This window comes from Clupea harengus, chromosome 4, assembly GCF_900700415.2.
Source record: "Clupea harengus chromosome 4, Ch_v2.0.2, whole genome shotgun sequence".
Taxonomy (NCBI): domain Eukaryota; kingdom Metazoa; phylum Chordata; class Actinopteri; order Clupeiformes; family Clupeidae; genus Clupea; species Clupea harengus.
In genome coordinates, this window is record NC_045155.1 from 22452950 (window position 1) to 22472136 (window position 19187).

General features: G+C 40.0%; 1 protein-coding gene across 2 annotated transcripts in view; it reads left to right on the forward strand.

The window, feature by feature from the left end:
• Positions 1–1955: 1955 nt before the first annotated feature.
• The window catches only part of itpr3 (inositol 1,4,5-trisphosphate receptor, type 3), a 143640-nt gene continuing 126408 nt past the window's right edge, over positions 1956–19187 (forward strand). Inside the window, exons 1-2 of one of the 2 annotated variants that reach the window (XM_031566798.2) lie at positions 1956–2397; positions 17607–17677. Coding sequence is in view for 1 of the 2 variants with exons in the window: in XM_031566797.1 (XP_031422657.1) it covers positions 4161–4252; positions 17607–17677 (163 nt within the window). In the remaining variant the exon portion in view is untranslated. Of the gene's footprint in view, positions 2398–3736; positions 4253–17606; positions 17678–19187 lie in introns of those variants that run through there. The other variant, XM_031566797.1, reaches the window with a different exon arrangement.

Genomic DNA, 19187 nt, shown 5'->3' on the forward strand with positions numbered 1-19187 from the left:
CTTGTTTTTGTTCAGTAGCGTAGATACCAGGGATGCAATTCTTCTGGACCTGACGGGGGCAGCATATCCTCCTCCAAGTGTTCTAGTCTGCTGTTAAACCCCAGAAGAATAAGAAGAACAACGCACACCAGCAGGGAACACTGGGTTTGAGATCAATGGTGCAGCTGAGGCGACCACTCCGCCTCCACTCAAAGCAGTAAGGAAGGGTTAGGGTTAGGCCTCCACTCAAAGCAGTAAGAGTGGTGTATGGAAGTACTTTGCATTCAAGGCGGATGATCAGGGAGAAATAATAAATGAGCAGAAACCTGAATGCAAACTGTGCCCTCAAACTTTTTAGGCAAAAGGAAGAAACACTTCTCACTTAGCGAAGTGAGGTTAGTGACATTGAGTGAGAGAGATTTATATATATATAAATATTTTGAAATCTTCTCTAAAGCACTACTTCATAAACGCTTGATTTAATCCTTTGATGCATATAATCACACCAGTATGATGGTTCTAGTAGTCCCTGCAACATTTATATTCATTAGTGGTTTCTATTGGAACCATTTTAAACCTGCATGCAAAAGGGGGTTGTTAAATTGAACCAAACTGTGTTTTGAGTAGAGAGATGCCCAGCGGTCAGTATTCCCCCTGGTTCTAAATACCCTGAGATCTCACTGAGATCTAGAGAGATGCCCAGCGGTCAGTATTCCCCCTGGTTCTAAATACCCTGAGATCTCACTGAGATCTAGAGAGATGCCCAGCGGTCAGTATTCCCCCTGGTTCTAAATACCCTGAGACCTCACTGAGATCTAGAGCAGGTGCTTGGAGGGCTGCGTCCCCCAGTTAGAGTGTGCCACGATGAGTCATCACTAGCACCCAATGGCCTCACATTTCAAACAGACAAACAAACTCTCTCGTTCTCCCTCTCCCTCTCTATCACAGACACACACACGCACACACACACACACACACCCAAGTGGGTCAACATGTATCATTTGCACAATAAACATTGTGTTTACAAAGTGGGCGGTTGCTCAGAAGGCCCTATCTCTGGGGGTAAATAAGGATGTGGACAGGCAGGATTACCAGCCACATTTGAGATCCTGTGTACCGAGAACAAACTGAAACACACCTTTCCTTCAACTGCTGAAAACTGAGTGCATTTAAGTGTCATACATAGTGTTGGATGGATTCCCTCAGGGGCCCCTCTACTCTAATACTGACACTGGTACGGCACATGTGTAGGAAAGCATTAAAGTGATCCAGTTATGTGTTTCCAGTGTTAGCATGTATAAGAAACAATGCCAAAGTTAGTTTCAAGTTAACCATACATGGTGCTAGCATAGAACCTGGATTATAAGAGACAGTGACCTGGAAAATTCTAGCTTCAGGCATAATAGCTAGATAGGAGACCATATGTTGTGTAATTAAGAAAGGCACCTTTTATGGTTATAGGAGCAATCCTACCCTCAGAGCTCTGTTATGGGTCAATATAGCTTAGCCTTTGTGAGGAAAGATTTGGGCAAGTGGCAAGATCTCAGGATGTTAATGCTTGGCAAGATATTTCAAATGTTTTCCAAAATCTTTGTCTGGAATCGTTATGAGAAGACATTGTTTAAATCTATCGTGTTAAATCTATAGCGTTACACTGTACACCATTAGTGAAATGTAAATGTTTTGGTACTCACATATGTATATGAACATCACATATGAATATGACCATCATATATGTATATGTATATGAGTGTGTAGTATCAATTGCTGTAGTCTGTAACCCTTACATATTTTGTTTTGGGGCCACCTTCTGCAGACATGCACTGAGAAACATGAACACACCAAACAAAACACAAACGCAAAGACACAAAGTGTCCTAAATGTATCCTTAGCTGTCCCTTCACAGAGAGGTCATGTATCCTTTGCTGTCTCTTCACAGAGAGGTCATGTATCCTTTGCTGTCTCTTCACAGAGAGGTCCTGTATCCTTTGCTGTCTCTTCACAGAGAGGTCCTGCCCCAGCACATTTCCATTTCCTGCTCTGTCTTTCTGTCTAAGCCTCCAGAATAATGATGTCATTGTGGCAGAATAGTAGAGGTGTGAGAATGTGTGAGATGTAGGCTTTTTCCCCATTATGATGTATGATTTGCAGTCATTGTGAGATTAACTGAAAACTGTGACAACATGCCCTGCTTTCCCCTAAAAAGATAATGGGCTCTAATATTCCTTTGAATTGTTTGCATATTGACTTTTTACTTCTACCATTGATACATTTAGTTTACAGTTCATACAAGGTGAAGAAATACAAACACACAGGAATATTGATCTGTCTGGGGTTGGCCTGGGACGAAGAAGAGACTGGCCCACCATAATAAGTCACACCACACACCTTTGTGCTCGCCTTATGTTACATACAGAGGTGGGTAGCAACATGCTACATTTACTCAACATGTACAAATACTCAAGTACTTTTTCCAATTAATTGTTGTTTTAGTATTTACAATGCAGAATATTTTTCACTATTACTCAAGTACATTTATGATTAAAAAAAATATTATTAAATATTTTTTTATTCACAGAAAGATTTCCCCTCTAGCTACATAGAGTAGCTATAGTTACAGGTGGAAAGCTATGGGAGAAAGTTGCATCCAGGAGCCTTCATAAGCAAAAATGATGTGGCTCCACAATAAATTATCCCACTCATTATTCACATTGCTCAAATGTTGTATGATGTAAAATAGCTTAACAGGACACATGATATGTCCAGTAAAAACATAAAGAAGGGGGCAACATATAAGTCATAACCAACAATATTTATTGACTGATCTTGAAAGAATTGGCTTACAAAAGCAAAATAAGTCATCACATAGAAAATAACTCAGTGTTAGTGCAAGTAGCGAACATTCACACTGTGAAACCTATGAAAAGTGACAGTGGTATAGAAAACTGACAGCATTCACAGCCTGCTAGCCATTTCCCTAATAGGTCCTAATTCTTTTGTTGTCAATTTATCTTCATGAGTACGCCGACTATAAGGAGTTTCTTTCAAAGAGCGAATCCAGTTGTTGCACTGAACGTTAACCATCTTGACAGAATGTGACTTGATCAAAGCCGTATGACGTCCTTATACGCAGTTACTATGACGAAAGCACGATGGGGCGAGCCCTCCCGGAAGCCATAGAGATTGCATTGAGAGCCCTGTTTTGTAAAAAAAAATCGTTTTGTTTAGTCTATGACAGAAGTATGGGGCGATTTTCATTTCGGCCAAAATCGCCCTAAAAAGGGGCGGGACCATTTGAAGCACAACTTTAGCCTGATTGGACAATGACATTCAGAGGCAGATCACACAGTCTTGTGGTAGAATCGGACAGAAAAAAAATTGATGTTGATGTAAAGAGAATTTCAAGAATTATGACAAAATATGCTTCTAAAACAAATAGTCTACCCTAGCTTTAGTGCTTTAGTAAAAAGGTTAAATAGTAGCCGCTAGTCCAGAAAAACTCCAGAAAAATAGTATGCTTGTTTTTGCAATTTTCTTTCATTTTCCTTTCCCAAATTTCCATTAAGTCAAGGCCATCACATTAGTTAATCAATTGTTTGGGTTAAATTTGTCAAAGAACAGACATAGGCTTTGATTAGGCTAATTTTTCTTGTCATTCTTGAGCTGGGCCTTACATAGATTTCCCCCTTTTAAGTAGCCTAGCCTACATGCAATATGCCAAATGCCAAAGAAAGGAATGACAGGGTCAACAAACCTGAAATAAGTCTTAATGTGCAACCTCTCTGGTGACGATTAGATTGCTCATGCCTAGCTGATGACCGCTTTTGTATCGGTTATCAACTGTAGTAGTATTGTAGTCAAAGTGTAAACACTATTCATTGTATAATCACGGGTACCACAACTTCCTGGTTTGTGACAGCACGGCTAAGTAGTCTATACAGGAGTAACCTGACCGCCTCAGCAACCGCAGATTATTTGAGTATTTAAATTGAACGATGATGTAAGCCTTCCTTTGAAAAACCGAGCAGTTGAGATCATTTACATGTTCATGATTATGCAAAAGCGGGACAACTCTCGCGCCAGGAAGATTAATGAGATAATGTTGGTGCCCCAGAGAGAAGACGGACAATGTTACTGCCTTCCTCGAATGCACTTCAGAGTTTTCAGAAGAGACACTGAAAATGTCTGACTCAATGTCGAGTTTTTTACATATCGGGGATATCGTTTCCCTTTATGCGGAGGGCACGGTGAATGGCTTCATAAGTACACTTGGGTAAGTGTCTTGCCGTATTTTTTTTTTAAATAAACTTTGATGGAACTCCTTGTAATTGCTTTGAAATCATGCACAGTGCATATGCGTACATCTTATTTGCCAAGGGAGAATTTGACACCGGTAACTTTGTGGCTTAAATAGCCTATGGCACAGCCTTACAATGGGTTTCACAAAGTGTATAGGCTGCAGTCGGCCAGTGCTGTGTAGCTTACTGTCGGTTGAAAGCGTGCCAGACCCGCCAGCCAAATAGGTTATTACATCAGGTAAAGTAATTGTCGGCGCTTAACAAATGCCAAGCCTTATTCTTAATCCGATCATCACCTGAACCAGTTCGACGTGCCTATAAGTGTGTCTTCAACCTATACCAACGGCTTATTACTCATCCAGTGTTTGCAACAAAAGGGTTCACAGCATAACTGTAAACCTTACTGAAATATGCCATTTTAAATCGCAAAATGTTGTTATTTATTTATGTTTGTAGATAATTGTGCTACGTCTATCTCATCTATTCATGATCAGTAATATGGACACAAATATACATAGAACTTAAACTTTACAAAGATTGATCATAAATGTTAGTGTTTCGTTCCATTTCGTTCTTTAAACCCGTGTAGGCTATTGTAATGATGTATGTGGATGTTTTGTTTGTATTATACAATTGTTACAATTTATCAATAAATAGAAATAAATATAAAATCAATTGGCTTAGTTCTGTAGAGCGGTTACTTGAGATAACATCCAAATAATATCGCGAATTAGCACATAGTTTAGGCTATATGATTGAGCATCATATTTATTCGTGTATTTGTCGGTCTGTGATGCCAGCTGACTCTGCTTTTACCCAGTGATTATAGGCTAAATCTTACTTATCTTGAAGGCCACTCTGCGTTTGAAAATTCCGCAAGTTGATGTTCTTGAAATAAAGCCATTTATGGCATAGCAATCGCTATTGACAAAATTCCACAACATATGGGATGCTTCCAGAGAATATCCTACCCTGGAGAGGGTTTCCCAGTAACGATTTAGCGTTTTAAGAAGATTCTTACTGAAGTTGTTTACTTTTCTACGTGTGTTTCCCGAAACATATATTTAAAGTTCCCCTAAGAAAAACATTCCTATGTATTTCTTACAGTAAGAGGCTGAATCCATGTTTCTGTAATTGATTATTGTCATTCACACAGGCTTGAGAATGCGTGAGATGAGTGTGATGGGCATGACTCAGTTTCGTAGCGCAGGTGATCATTATTAAAATGAACATAAAAAAGGAATAGTATGCAAGTCAAAAATAAAAATGTTCCCCAATAAGGATGGCTGTAGGTTAGATAGTACTCATAGGTTTGAATGCAAGAAATAAGAAATTAACGGCTAGACACTAACACAAAAATGTTTGTTTTATCTGAAAACTGTGTTAACCATCTGGGGACTGAGGCATGTCAGGCTCACGTTTTTTTAAGAACGTTTTTATTGCCATAAAAGGAGAAACACTCTAATGACAATTAAGAGAGAGAGAGAGCGATAGAGAGAGAGAGTGTGTGAGAGAGAGAGAGTGTGTGAGAGAGAGAGTGTGTGTGTGTGTGAGAGAGAGACTGTGTGTGTGAGAGAGAGTGTGTGTGTGTGTGAGAGAGAGAGAGAGAGGGAGAAAAAAAGTTTGCATGTAGAAAATGAATTCCTTTGTCAGATACTGGCTGCAATATGGTATGCTACTGACAGATTTTTTTTTATCAACGAAGAAGATAAGCTGCCATAGTTGACAAAGCTAAAACTATTCTGTAGCCTATATTAAGTTGACTATGCTAAAAAAGAATCCATTTTATCACAGAAACATCTTTTAGCACCACAGTTTATTTTTAAGTGCCAGGGTAGTGGATTGAATTTGCAACCCACTCGCCAATTTTGATGTTTCTATGCGTTACATTTTTTTTGCTGTCCAAACTGGAGAAAAATAACATCAGAACCAAAACAAACGGGTTCCTACGCTGCTTGGACCCCTAATAATCTGAACCAAATCAGTCTGGACCCCTGATTCTAATCAAAATAAAAACATTACCCCCTACCCCACCCAAAAAGAGAGAAAAGGTTGCTTTTAAAGCAATACTATGGAGTTTCTGGAGCCGCCAGGTAGGGGGCTACTTTCTGCTGGACTATTCAGTAACTTATTTGCTGTCTTGCTTTGTCTTGTGTTGCACTTGCTTGATGTTTGACTGTGTTAGGAAAGTTGTTGACCTGCTAGTTTGTCATAAACAAAGTGAGCAAATTCAAGTTTGGCCGCCAGCAAGACAGAATGAAGTAAATCAGGTTGAATGTTAGCAAGCTTGTTATAACACGCTTGGACATGGATGCTAGTAATAAGTGCTCTCGCGTCAAACATCAAGCAAGTGCAACACAAGACAAAGCAAGACAGCAAATAAATTACTGAATAGTCCAGCAGAAAGTAGCCCCCTACCTGGCGGCTCCAGAAACTCCATAGCGTTACTTTAACAGGGTACAATTGAGAAATGAATGGTGTTTGCACTACTCCTATGCACGCATTAGATGCGTAATCTGGATAACACCTGCTTTTAAGAGAAATGGAGGTAATCTGGATTACACCTGCTTTTAAGAGAAATAGAGGTAATCTGGATTATTACACCTGCTTTTAAGAGATATAGAGGTAATTTGGATTACACCTACTTCTAAGAGAAATAGAATAATTCTGCTTTAACCAATGATCATATTATTGCACTGTGACTACAAATGATCATGTTATTGCACTGTGAGTCGATCTGATAATGAAGGATTTGGGTCTTTCCTAATTCGGTCACTGATAAATGTGCATACCTGTTAATTTGACACTTGAATTTTAAATTCCCTCTAGTGAGTGAAACCCTGAGTGACAGAACTGACAGCACTGACTATTATTGTAAGAGGAATGAAGTAAAACAGGTTGAAAAAATGGAGATGAACAGAAAGGAGCCAATGAAATGAGGTTGCTGATCGATGACCACTGAATTGATGCATGCTCTCACTACTGCATACTATTTACCCTCATTTTCTCAGATGTGGCATTTTGCCTTCTGTCTAGGGGGGTGTACAGTTGTAAATAGTTAGCTGGCTTTGTGTTGTTAAGGCCTGTACATAGTTTGTTTGTATGTTACATACTGTCACATGCTGGGTGCATTCATAGTTTTAGATCATGCACCTTCTCTTTGTGACGGGTCTTAAGGATGTGTTCCTTCAGAGGGAGGACTGCACTGTTGTATAGTCTCTGGCTTTGACTCTGCATGTGCCAGTGAGCTACAGTGTCTTGGAGAAAGTCCACGTTACATGCCACAGGTGGTGTCCTAGCCCCGTACCTGCATGTATTCAAGTGAAGAGCATTCTAATAGATGAACTATTTTGGTCACGTTAGGTAATTATCTAGGTCTCAGGTATGCTATAAGCATAAAAGTTCTTAATCACTCGATTCATATGAACAAATAAATGGCCATCTAATATTTATGACCCATTGTCAAAAGGTATCAATGGGAGGGCTAATGGACTTGATCCATGCATACGCAGAGGAGGGCTGTTAAAGTAACACTAGGCAACAATTTGACACTTTTTGAGGTATGGGTTTATAGGCAACTAGTTTGGGTACCATCCTCAAATTCATTTGGATAGCATATGGTCATGTGAAGAACAGATAAACACCTGTGTCTTTCCCACTAGCCATCCAGAATATGCCCTATCTAGTTCTGTTTACCGGGCTGGAATACCCAGCTATACTGCCAAAAGACACCAGTTAGTGTGTTGGCAAGCTTATATCAGTGTCAACTTGGCTGTTGGTGGTGTTTGCAAGGTTTTTGCCTTTTAGGTAGTTAGCTTGCTAGTTTTGGAACAGAACTCCTTATTGCTGCTTTAACACCCTCCCCATCATACATCAACACAACACTAGGCCAAGACAAAAGACAAAGCCAAGGGAAGACTACTATTGTACAGAAATCACCACACTATTTGCCATATAAACTATATTACAGTCCATTAATTACAGTCCATAACCGTCCAGATGCATTATACTGTGTGAGTAGGCATAGGCTAAGGCATAGCCTAACGGCTCAACACACACAGCGAAAACTGAAAAAATGCGCCTGACTGTCCACGTAACACTACCTAATGCACACGTTATTTTAAAGTGGCATTATGTAGGAATTGCTAATCGCTAACGAGATGTTAGCGGCTAAATCTAGCGAAACCACTTGAAATTTGCTTACTTTGACACTATGACACTAGTGAGTCAACAACTTTCCTAACACAGTCAAACATCAAGCAAGTGTAACACAAGACAAAGCAAGACGGCAAATAAGCCAATTACTAGTACGGCAGACAGTAGTAACCAGGCGGCTTCAGGCAATCCTACATAACGCAGTAAAATGCCTACGGACCCTGGTATGGTGATTCTCCATATTAAACATCATTGTAGCGCCCCAATTTTTTTAAGCTGTTAGTTTAAGGTAAAACTGCTAATCCTAACCATAACCCTGAAGTACAATTCCTACATAATGCCACTTTAAATCTCCTAGTGTGATAGAAATATTTAAACTTACTCATCCAGTCTTTAGCATGTGAATAGAACAGCTAACGGGGTGGCTATTTACAGTGTCCTACTAGTGCTGTGACTGAGAGATGTACATACTTTGCATTTCACTTTTATTTGTCAGTGTATTCATTGGAAGGAAAGGTTTATGGAAATGTTATTATTCTCACGTTGGTGTGTTAATGGGGTGTGAATAATGGATTGGATCTTTGCATTTCCGACAATGCTCAGGGGGATAAAATTACTGCTGGAGATTTGAAATGATATTGAAAATATTTCAGTCAGGATTTTATCCACCCCATTCCATAGAAATGGCTTTTTAGAATCGTCAATGATCTACTAATGGCAGTGATCAAGGTGATTGCTTTGGAACCCTCTATGCACCAATGGGCCAAAGCCTTACGACCACTCACAGATTATGAGGTAATATCAGACAGTAAACAAACTCTTTTCTTGTAGATGATAAGATGGATGTGTAAAAAATGTGCAGATGTAAAGGCCTGAGGTTCTGAAGGCCAAATTGTTATGATAACTTGACTGGGTCCAAGCATTTCCAGAATGGCAAGACTTTTGTCAACAGTTCCAGTGAGGTACAATATATAATCCAGCAACAGCTTTGATGTCATTCAGAAGTTAGTTCGAGAGTTGGTAGGAATTACAGACAGATTTCTCTCCAGTGAAAGGTCTAGCAATTCCATTTTATTGATTTCTATAGTGCCATTAACAATAGAGATACAGGGCCCAAGGTCTGATCCCTTAGAGCAAGCACAAGGCAATGGTTGAAAAGAAAAAATTCAATTCAATTCAATTGAATTTTATTTATATAGCGCCATAACAATACAATTGTCTTTACAGAGCCCAGAGCCTGAACCCCCTTAGTGCAAGCACAATAACAACACGGGCAAGAAAAAACTCCCTCTCAGTCAGGGAGGAACCTTAAGCAGAACCACGGCACATAAGGGGGAACCCATCTGCTTGAGGTCGGCCGGGTGGAGATAGGAAGGGGGGATGGGGGGGATGGTTGTGTGGCAGAAGGGGAAGGGAAACAACAGGTGTTGTACATAGCCTGCATTTGGTAGATGTACATAATATATATATATATATATATATATATACAGACATCCGCTGAGAGTAAATTGAACTGCATGAGGGTGAGGTCACCTACGATAGGCATGGAAAGATATGGAGTTTGTTAAAAAGCTAGGAAGGAAAAGCAAGGTTAAGCCAAGTCAAGTTGGCAGGTTGAAATAGAAAGGCTGATTCGAGAGAGGAGGCAGCTGAAGAAGCAATGGAAGCAAGCAGATGGTGAACAGAGAGAAGGTATTAGTGTACTGCAGAGAGACTGGCTACACTTATTTAAGTGTGTGAAGTCTTTATTCACTCAACAGAAAACGGAAAGTAAAAGAAAGGACCTGGAGGAGTACCTCCATCATGTACATCATGACAATCAGAGGCATGTGGAACTTGTGTTACTGGGTTACCGGGCCAATGGAGGATGGCCCACCCAGGTAGAGAGAAATGCGAGAGATTGTGCATTGGGTCCAGTCCTAATGGGGTACCTTATCGTGTCTATACGACATTTTGATATTTTGATGGAAATATTTTGATGGAAACCTGGGGTTCTCTTCAGTGTCCTCAGGAGGTATAGCCACTGCTGTGCCTTCTTCACCAGAGATGTTGTGTTTACAGTCCATGTGAGGTCTCCCCCGATGCGCAGAGGGGCAGGTTCTTCCTTCTGGGAAAAGAGACCTGCAGTCCGGGAACAAAGTGGTCTTGGTGGACAGTAAGGGACAACTAAGCCATTTAGGCCTTTGTATGTTAGGAGTACTTTGAAATCAATTCTACTTTTGACAGGGAGCCAGTGCAGAGAGGCAAGTACAGGTGAGATATGTTTATATTTTTTAGTTCTAGTGAGCAGCGTTCTGTATAAATTGGAGGCTCTTTACTACGTTATTGCTACAGGAAAGCATTACAGTAGTCTAGTCGTGAATTAATAAAAGCGTGGATTAGTTTTTCTGTGTCTTAGAGCATCGGTTCCCAAACTGGGGTACGGGAAGTGGTTCAGGGGATACGCGGGGAGAAAATGTCCACGATAACAGAAAACGGACGGAATTCGCAGAATTTACCGTTTGAAACAGAATTGCAACTTTCAGACGGAAACATCATTTTGTGCATCAAAATCGCCCAAATTCCCCTGTATTTTTTCCTGCAAGGCTGTATTTCTTTCTTATAAACACAACAACGATCGCAACGATGAACAAGCATTAATTAGAAAACAAGAGAAAATGTCACGTCTGTGCTGAACTCCGCTCCGGCCACGCCCCCCTATTCAACACAGACCTCCGTAGCCTGTCAAATGAATTCGCTCATCTTCCCAATCGCCTGCAAATAATGTTTTTTTAGTCTTCTGTTCTGTTGATGGCTGGCAAACAACAACCTTAGAAGGTTTGGGTCACTTGTGGCACATATTATTCACTCATTTTAAGCCATCAATCTACCTCTGGGTGAACAAAATGAGCTGAAATTAAATGTCTGAAGGGGTACGGGACTGTAAAAAGTTTGGGAACCACTGTCTTAGAGGGATAGGACTTATTATAGGATAGGACTTATAGGGCAATATTGCGGAGATGAAAAAATAATATCTTTGAGATCTGTTTTATGTGTGAGTCAAGTAGGAGGTCTTGGTTAGTACTAGTTTTGGTTGTTAACGAGATGCCATCGAGTGTGGTTAGACGGCTAGACAATGTCATTCTCAATTTTTTAGGGCCTACAAGCAAAACCTCTGTATCGAGTTAAGGAGCAGGGAGTTGTTAGTCATCCATGCCTTTACATCTTGCAGCCAAGCTTGGGTAGCGGTTCAATTTGGTCAGGTTTCATGGATAGGTAAAGTTGGATGTCATCAGCATAGCAATGGAAGTTAATGCCGTGCAGTCATACAAATCGTATAGGAATGTTTGATTGTTTTTTGTTAGTCTAGAAATGGTGTTAAAGACTGTAAAGGAGTGTGTCCAAGCGCTTGGTTTTGGTCAGAACTGAAGGATGGACGAATGCAAACGGATCTTCCAAAAAATAGTTTTCTTTATTTTTGAAGTAGGTTACCGGCAGGTTGAACATAGACAAAAAACAACACTGAATCAAAAGGAAACACAAACTGGGACAATGCCCAATGAGCTGTACTGCACATATTTCAAACACTGGCCCTAACCATTGAATGTGCGTAAATCAATTAGCACGGTATTTCCTCCTTCTAAACATACTGGCATAATACATTACATACATACATGCAGGGGCGCAATTATAGGGGGTGCAGCAGGTGCGGTTGCACCTGGGCCCATGGGTCGTGGGGGCCCGTAGCCGAGCCCGTAGACAAATTTATGTATAAATTGACTGCCCCCCCCCCCCCCCCCCCCCCCCAGCACTGAGCCTAACAGAAGTGTCAGACTCTAATTTACGCCGCTCAAATACGCTTGTGTTCAGAGAAGAACAGGTACTAGATTGTTGAGAGTGTCTAATGCTATACAGTATATGCGCTTGAAAAGGCAAACTTATCTCCATCATGGTAGGTATTATTTGTGGGAAAAATAGTAGCAATCTATTACAAAATGATATGCTTATCTTACATACACTAGAAACTATTAAAAAACGATTCAATGAAATTAATAAGTTCTTATTTTCTTTGGTATTTTTGTCATATTCAGATTGATCTTATTAACAATACAATTCTCCTATGGTACTTACGATGGTACTGTTTCACATAAATAAAAGATCGTTAAACTGATGTTGAGCATATTTAATAATATAGCAAAGCCATGTTAAATAGCCTATGCAATGATGTCACATTAGAACATAGAACATGTGTGCCTGCGCGCACTGGAATGCTATTGTGAGCATGTGCTGAATAAACGGTCAGTTGTGAGTTCCCAGACCAAAGAGAAGATGGTAGTCTGTACTTTTTTCTCCCGTGAATATTAACTACTAGTAGGTACTAGCTAACCACATTGGTGACTGTGTAAACGATAGACTGCTGCAGAAATGTCTAACCCTACAGGTTATGGGCCCAGTCATTCAGGCCAAAGGTGGTTCAGACTTTTATTCGACGGTGAAGAGAAAAGTTACGAGCTCTGGGAAACGAGGTTCCTCGCGCACATGAAGTTACGTCGCCTCAGAGAAGTTATCTTGAAAGACCCGGAGATAGATGAGGATGACGAAGAAGCTCTCGTGGAAGATGAGGAAAAGAACGGTGAGGCATATGCAGAACTAGTGCAATGTCTAGATAACAATAGTTTGTCATTGGTAATGAGGGACGCGAAACGTGATGGAAGAAAAGCACTGAATATTCTTCGCGAGCACTATGCGGGAAAGGACAAGCCCCGCGTTGTGAGTTTGTATTGTGAACTTTCCTCGCTCCATAAGGCTAGCAATGAAACGGTCACTGACTATATTATCCGAGCAGAGACTATATTCACGTCATTGAGAAGAGCAGACGAGCATATTAGTGATGGGCTTCAGATGGCTATGGTAGTAAAAGGGCTACCTGATTCATACAAGCCATTCGTCGTGTACATCACTCAGACAAGTGACACTGTAACGTTCGGCGAGTTTAAAACAAAACTGCGAAGTTACGAGAGTACTGAAAAATATGGGAAGAGTGAGGTGAATGTTGAAGAAGACAACGTGATGAAGACTAGTGGGGCAACGAGGTCACGAGGAAGAGGAAGAGTCCAATGTTGAGGAGACTGCTGAGGCAGGTCCGAGCCAGACAGATAGTACTCAGAGAGAAGAGGGAGAAAAGAGATACCCTACGAGACAGAGAAAGGCCCCAGAATACTTAAAAGAGTACCAGTGTAAAGCTGAGTGTAATGACGAAAGTGAAAATGTAGATTATTTCTACAGAGTAGCTTATGATGTACCTAGAACACTTAAAGAGGCAATGGACTCTAAGAAGTCAAAAATGTGGGCTGACGCGATGACAGAGGAGATTAATTCTTTGACAGAGAATGAGACTTTCACTCTGACCCCACTGCCAAGAGGCAAACAAGCAGTGGGAGGTCACTGGGTATATGCAGTGAAGAGAGCCCAGATGGAGCTGAGACTTGTAAAGCCAGATGATCACCTTACAGAGAATGGTTTTGTGCAAAATTATTCTGATCATTGTGTCTACAGCAGAAAATCTGAGAAGGAGAAAGTGATTCTGTTAGTATGGGTAGATGACTTAATCATAGCAGCGAGTTACAACACCTTACTCAGTGATTTAAAAGAAATGTTGAAGAGAAGGTTTAAGATGAAAGATATGGGTCTACTTAAACACTTCCTGGGTATCGATTTCAGACAGAGTGAGGGAGAGATCAAAATGACTCAAAAGAGACACGTAGAGAAGATATTAGCGAAATTTGAATGTCTGAATGCAAACCGAGATCCACCCCATGTGAGCAAAAGTTAAACTTCGACAGTGAGGGTGAAGTTATTGATTCAACAGGATATAGAGAGATAGTAGGTACCTTATGACATGTACCAGACCTGACCTGAGCTGGGTTGTTAGTAAACTATCTCAATACCTAGTAGAACCAAAGCAACAGCATTGGGCTACAGCAAAACACATACTGAGGTACTTAAAGGGTACTATGGATCAAGAACTACACTACCAGAAATGTGAGGAAAGCCTACTACAGCTGGAGGGATATAGTGATGCTGATTGGGCAGCTGATAAGGATGATAGGAGGAGCACAAGTGGATACTGTTTCAGCTTAACTGAGAATGGTCCAGTTATATCATGGAAGAGTAGGAAACAGCCAACGGTGGCATTATCCACCTGCGAAGCTGAGTATATGGCACTAGCAGCCACTACTCAAGAGAGTATGTACCTTGTACAACTACTTAAAGGGATTGATAGTAGTAACCAGCATGTACCAGTCAAGATATATGAGGACAACCAGGGGGCGATTTATCTAAGAACCCAGAATGCAGACAGAGAAGCAAACACATAGATATAAAGTATCACTTTGTACTTTCTGCACACGCAGAAGGGAAAATATCTATAGAATACTGTCCTACTGCAGACATGGTAGCTGATGTACTTACCAAGCCAGTGACAAAGGCTAAGTTTGAGAGTTTCAAGGGATATTTGTTTGGAGAGTAATGTGAACTGACAGATGTAAATGTTTTATTTTGGAGTTATGTATTTTTGGTTTCTATTTACCACTATATAAAGCTATACACATGTCTTTGAGTGGGAGTGTTGAGCATATTTAATAATATAGCAAAGCCATGTTAAATAGCCTATGCAATGACGTCACATTAGAACATAGAACATGTGTGCCTGCGTGCACTGGAATGCTATTGTGAGCATGCGCTGAATAAACGGTCAGTTGTGAGTTCCTAGGCCAAAGAGAAGATGGTAGTCTGTACTCTTTTCTCCCGTGAATATTAACTACTAGTAGGTACTAGCTAACCACATTGGTGACTGTGTAAACGATAGACTGCTGCAGAAATGTCTAACCCTACACTGAAACTAAACTTGCGTGCAACGCATCTTTCTTCCTTTGGGTTATAGCTACAGACAAAACATATATCCCCCGGTCATCTCCAAGTTCACCCAGTGTTAATCACACATAGTATAACATCTAAGCAACCCGAACAACATAATCAATCGTTCCTTATTTGTGTCCATAAGAACGTATCTTTTAATCAATGGTCATGATCTGGCGGGAAACCTCCGCTTTGCGTGACAGACACATTGCGCTCTGTCACAAAGACAAACCTTGGGTTGCTTTTATCGTTTTCAATCAATGGTTGATTTAGCTTACAAGGATATCCTTCTATGCAAGGTGAAATACCTCAAGTTTGGGGAGTACCATTTTCTTTCTAGTCCTGTGTTATTAGGTCAATATGAGGTTGAGATGTGCTTACGCTACCTTCAGTGCTAGCAGTAAGAGCTGAGGCAAGTGCGGCTTGTAGTTTTGACATGAATTCTGTTGTAGTCTTGTCAGGTAAACAACAAGGAGTGGGTTAATTCTGATGTTGCGCAGAGTTCTAATTGCATGTTGAATGTAATCAGGTGATGATCTGAAATGTATGTATTATTAATCTATTTTTTATTCATGGCATTAATGTATTTATTGTTGGTGAGATTGATTTATTAAATGCACATTTCACTAAATCATTGTCTGTCCAATGCATGTAATCAAATGTTTTATCTAGTATTTGTAGTATTTTTAACTAGCATTGTTCTTGGTGACATTAACTGCCATTGTTTTTGGTGACATTTCACCTATCTACACATCATTGTGGACTAGGTGTGCCCCTTTATGGTATTTGAATTCCCTATTAGCAGTGGCTTCCTATAGGAAAATTGTAGGTCTTGTTGTGGATCATTTCTTCAACTAGTTATAAAATAAAGTTTCTTTAAGAAGAGTCTGAGTTCGGAGGTCCGTTGAGTAGTAATGCCTTTTTTGAGGATCAACAAAGGGAGGCAGTTCATGAAGCATCTGCTGTTACAAGGAAGTGTTACAATTATTATAGTCTTAACTCTTCTTATGTTATGTTATGTTATGTTATGTTATGCTACTTTCCTTATGTCACGCCTATTATTAAGGAAGTATGGCCTGTTATTAAGGAACAGTGTCCCCTTGACAACTTGCTACTATTATGTTGGGTTCCCGTTTCTTCCTACTTCAACAAATTACGACGGGATGTTATCTAGGTTAATGGTGGCTTAGGGTTTACCACCATTTTGTATAATGCTTCTTCACAGTTTTCTTGTTAATGCTCAAGCTTGTAAAATGGCCGATATCTAATGCATGTACGTATAGATAACATGAAAATAACTATGTCCGTCTCAAAGATCTTGTTATTGTTTCAATTATGTATTAGTTTAATCAGATATTTCTCCTAAAATTATTCCTTATTAGAAACAGTTTGAGACAGACATGAGATGAGATACTTTATTGTAAAAATCTACCATAATTGACAAAAATGATCTCTTGTTACACCTCTTCATAAGAGCTTTAAACAGTCTTCTTGTCATAGGCTAGTTACGTAGACTTTATTGAACAGTCTTCTTGTCATAGGCTAATTACGTAGACTTTATTGAACAGTCTTCTTGTCGTAGGCTCGTTACGTAGACTTTATTGAACAGTCTTCTTGTCATAGGCTCGTTACGTAGACTTTATTGAACAGTCTTCTTGTCATAGGCTAGTTACGTAGACTTTATTGAACAGTCTTCTTGTCATAGGCTCGTTACGTAGACTTTATTGAACAGTCTTCTTGTCATAGGCTAGTTACGTAGACTTTATTGAACAGTCTTCTTGTCATAGGCTCGTTACATAGACTTTATTGAACAGTCTTCTTGTCATAGGCTAGTTACGTAGACTTTATTGTGAACATCTTTGCCTCATCCCCAAACACCAAGGTCATGTCAGAGAGAAACAGAGGAAGCAATATTGAGATGTCTAAACATTTAGTAAAAACTGAACATAATTTGTGACCCTGTTGTGATCTCTCCTTTAACTTCATAGGAGACATTTGGTCCATATGAAAATGAGACTAAATGTCACTTTTAATCTCACTGTTGCCCAGGAGAGACTAAGGAGAACATTTATTGTAAAATTGTACAAATTCAGGTTTTTAATGGACATGCATGGACATATAAAAGATTGTTGTTTCTTGACAGCCCTGATATCAACTGAAGTTACAGACTAGCCTTCAGCTTGCTTGCAGTTTCACACACATATGTCCACACAAATGGTGAGACCTAATTGCTTTGTGTGCCATTAGATTTACATGCTTAATACTCTCTCCTTTTAGGCTTGTAGATGACCGCTGTGTTGTGGAACCAGCAGGAGGCGACCTCGAAAATCCTCCCAAAAAGTTCAGAGGTATGAATATATATACATATATGTGTGTGTGTGTGTGTGTGTGTTTGTGAGACCCACCACAGCAAAACCTGACATGATAAAAGTCTGCCATGTAGATTAAAATATCATCACAGAACATTCAACCCCCTGAAGTCAGCTGCATCGTTGTCTGGAATCTGGAATCCAATCCTTCGCACCACATTATCAGACCAACACGATAGCAGCGTTGCCATAAACCTTAAAGGCTTTTCCTTTCAATTAACACTGTCTAATACAATTACTGTTTAAAAATAACCAAAAATAAGTGAATTGTTCAGGTATACACATCTCTGTCACAGCACCAGTAGGACAGAGTAAACACCCACCCCTTCATTAGTTGTTCTATTCACATGCTGAACACTTGGTCGTTACTTGTGGCCTTAAGATAGGAGATAGACCACGTGGGCGGAAGTCCACTTTAAACAAAACTTCATCCAGGTCCAAGTATAATTCCTTTATTTTGAGTCCAAGCTGAAGAAATAGGAAGTGGGCATGTCCATGCTGTTGAACTACGTGAACCATCCTCTGACCAAAGCTGCTCGACCACTGTTTTGCATCATATTTCTCAAAAGCAACTTATTCCTTCTTAATACTGTACTCAATCTTGCATAATATCCCATCAAATGTAGAGGTATATGAACAGGCTGAAATAAACCAATCTGATTTGTTCAAGTGTAGATCAGTTGCTGAATTCATCTGTTTCAGTCCCACAGCTGTGTTCTGTTTATACCACTGCCTTCCATACAGAAAAATCTGATACCTCTAATGTTTCAAAACTCATGACCTTCACCAAACACATCCAGACAGTAACCATACATGCAAACCTATAATTACCACATCCATACAGAATTTCGCCTGCATTCTATAAGCGTGGTTGAGAATCTAAAATGATGTAATTAATGTTGTATGTGAAACACAACAGAGGTGTGACAATTATGCATACTGGATGAAATGATGAACTTCAAACTATACAGAATTATGAACGCATTGAGCATAATGCCATCTTTATGTCAAAAGTGTGTTTGATTGTTTGATGACCAAATGTTATGGGTCGTATTCGATCAGGTGCGAGGGCCCTATATTGTGCCTACCGTAAATCCTCAAATTGGGTGCCGGGTCTTTTATTTACTTAGGCTGCACCGCGCACAGGCCTTTATTTGGGGCAGGCTTGTATTAGGGGCAGGCCTTTATTTCTTACTTATCTTCTGTTATAGAATTGTATTATTTAAATAAAATAATGGGCATAATTACAGTAGGCTAATATCATTCATTGCATAGGCGTTCAACACTTTCTGCAACCATTTACCGGTAGGCTACCGGTATGAAACCAGTAGGCCTATAGGCTAATCAACTTTCTGTAGACTAACCATTTAGAAATGAATCGGTAATAAACCATAGTGTCAGTCTTAAATCAAAGTTTCGCCTTGGTGCCATAGTCTACTGCTTTATGATCCCTTCTGGGAAAAGTAACCTAGCCAACTAAAACGTTACA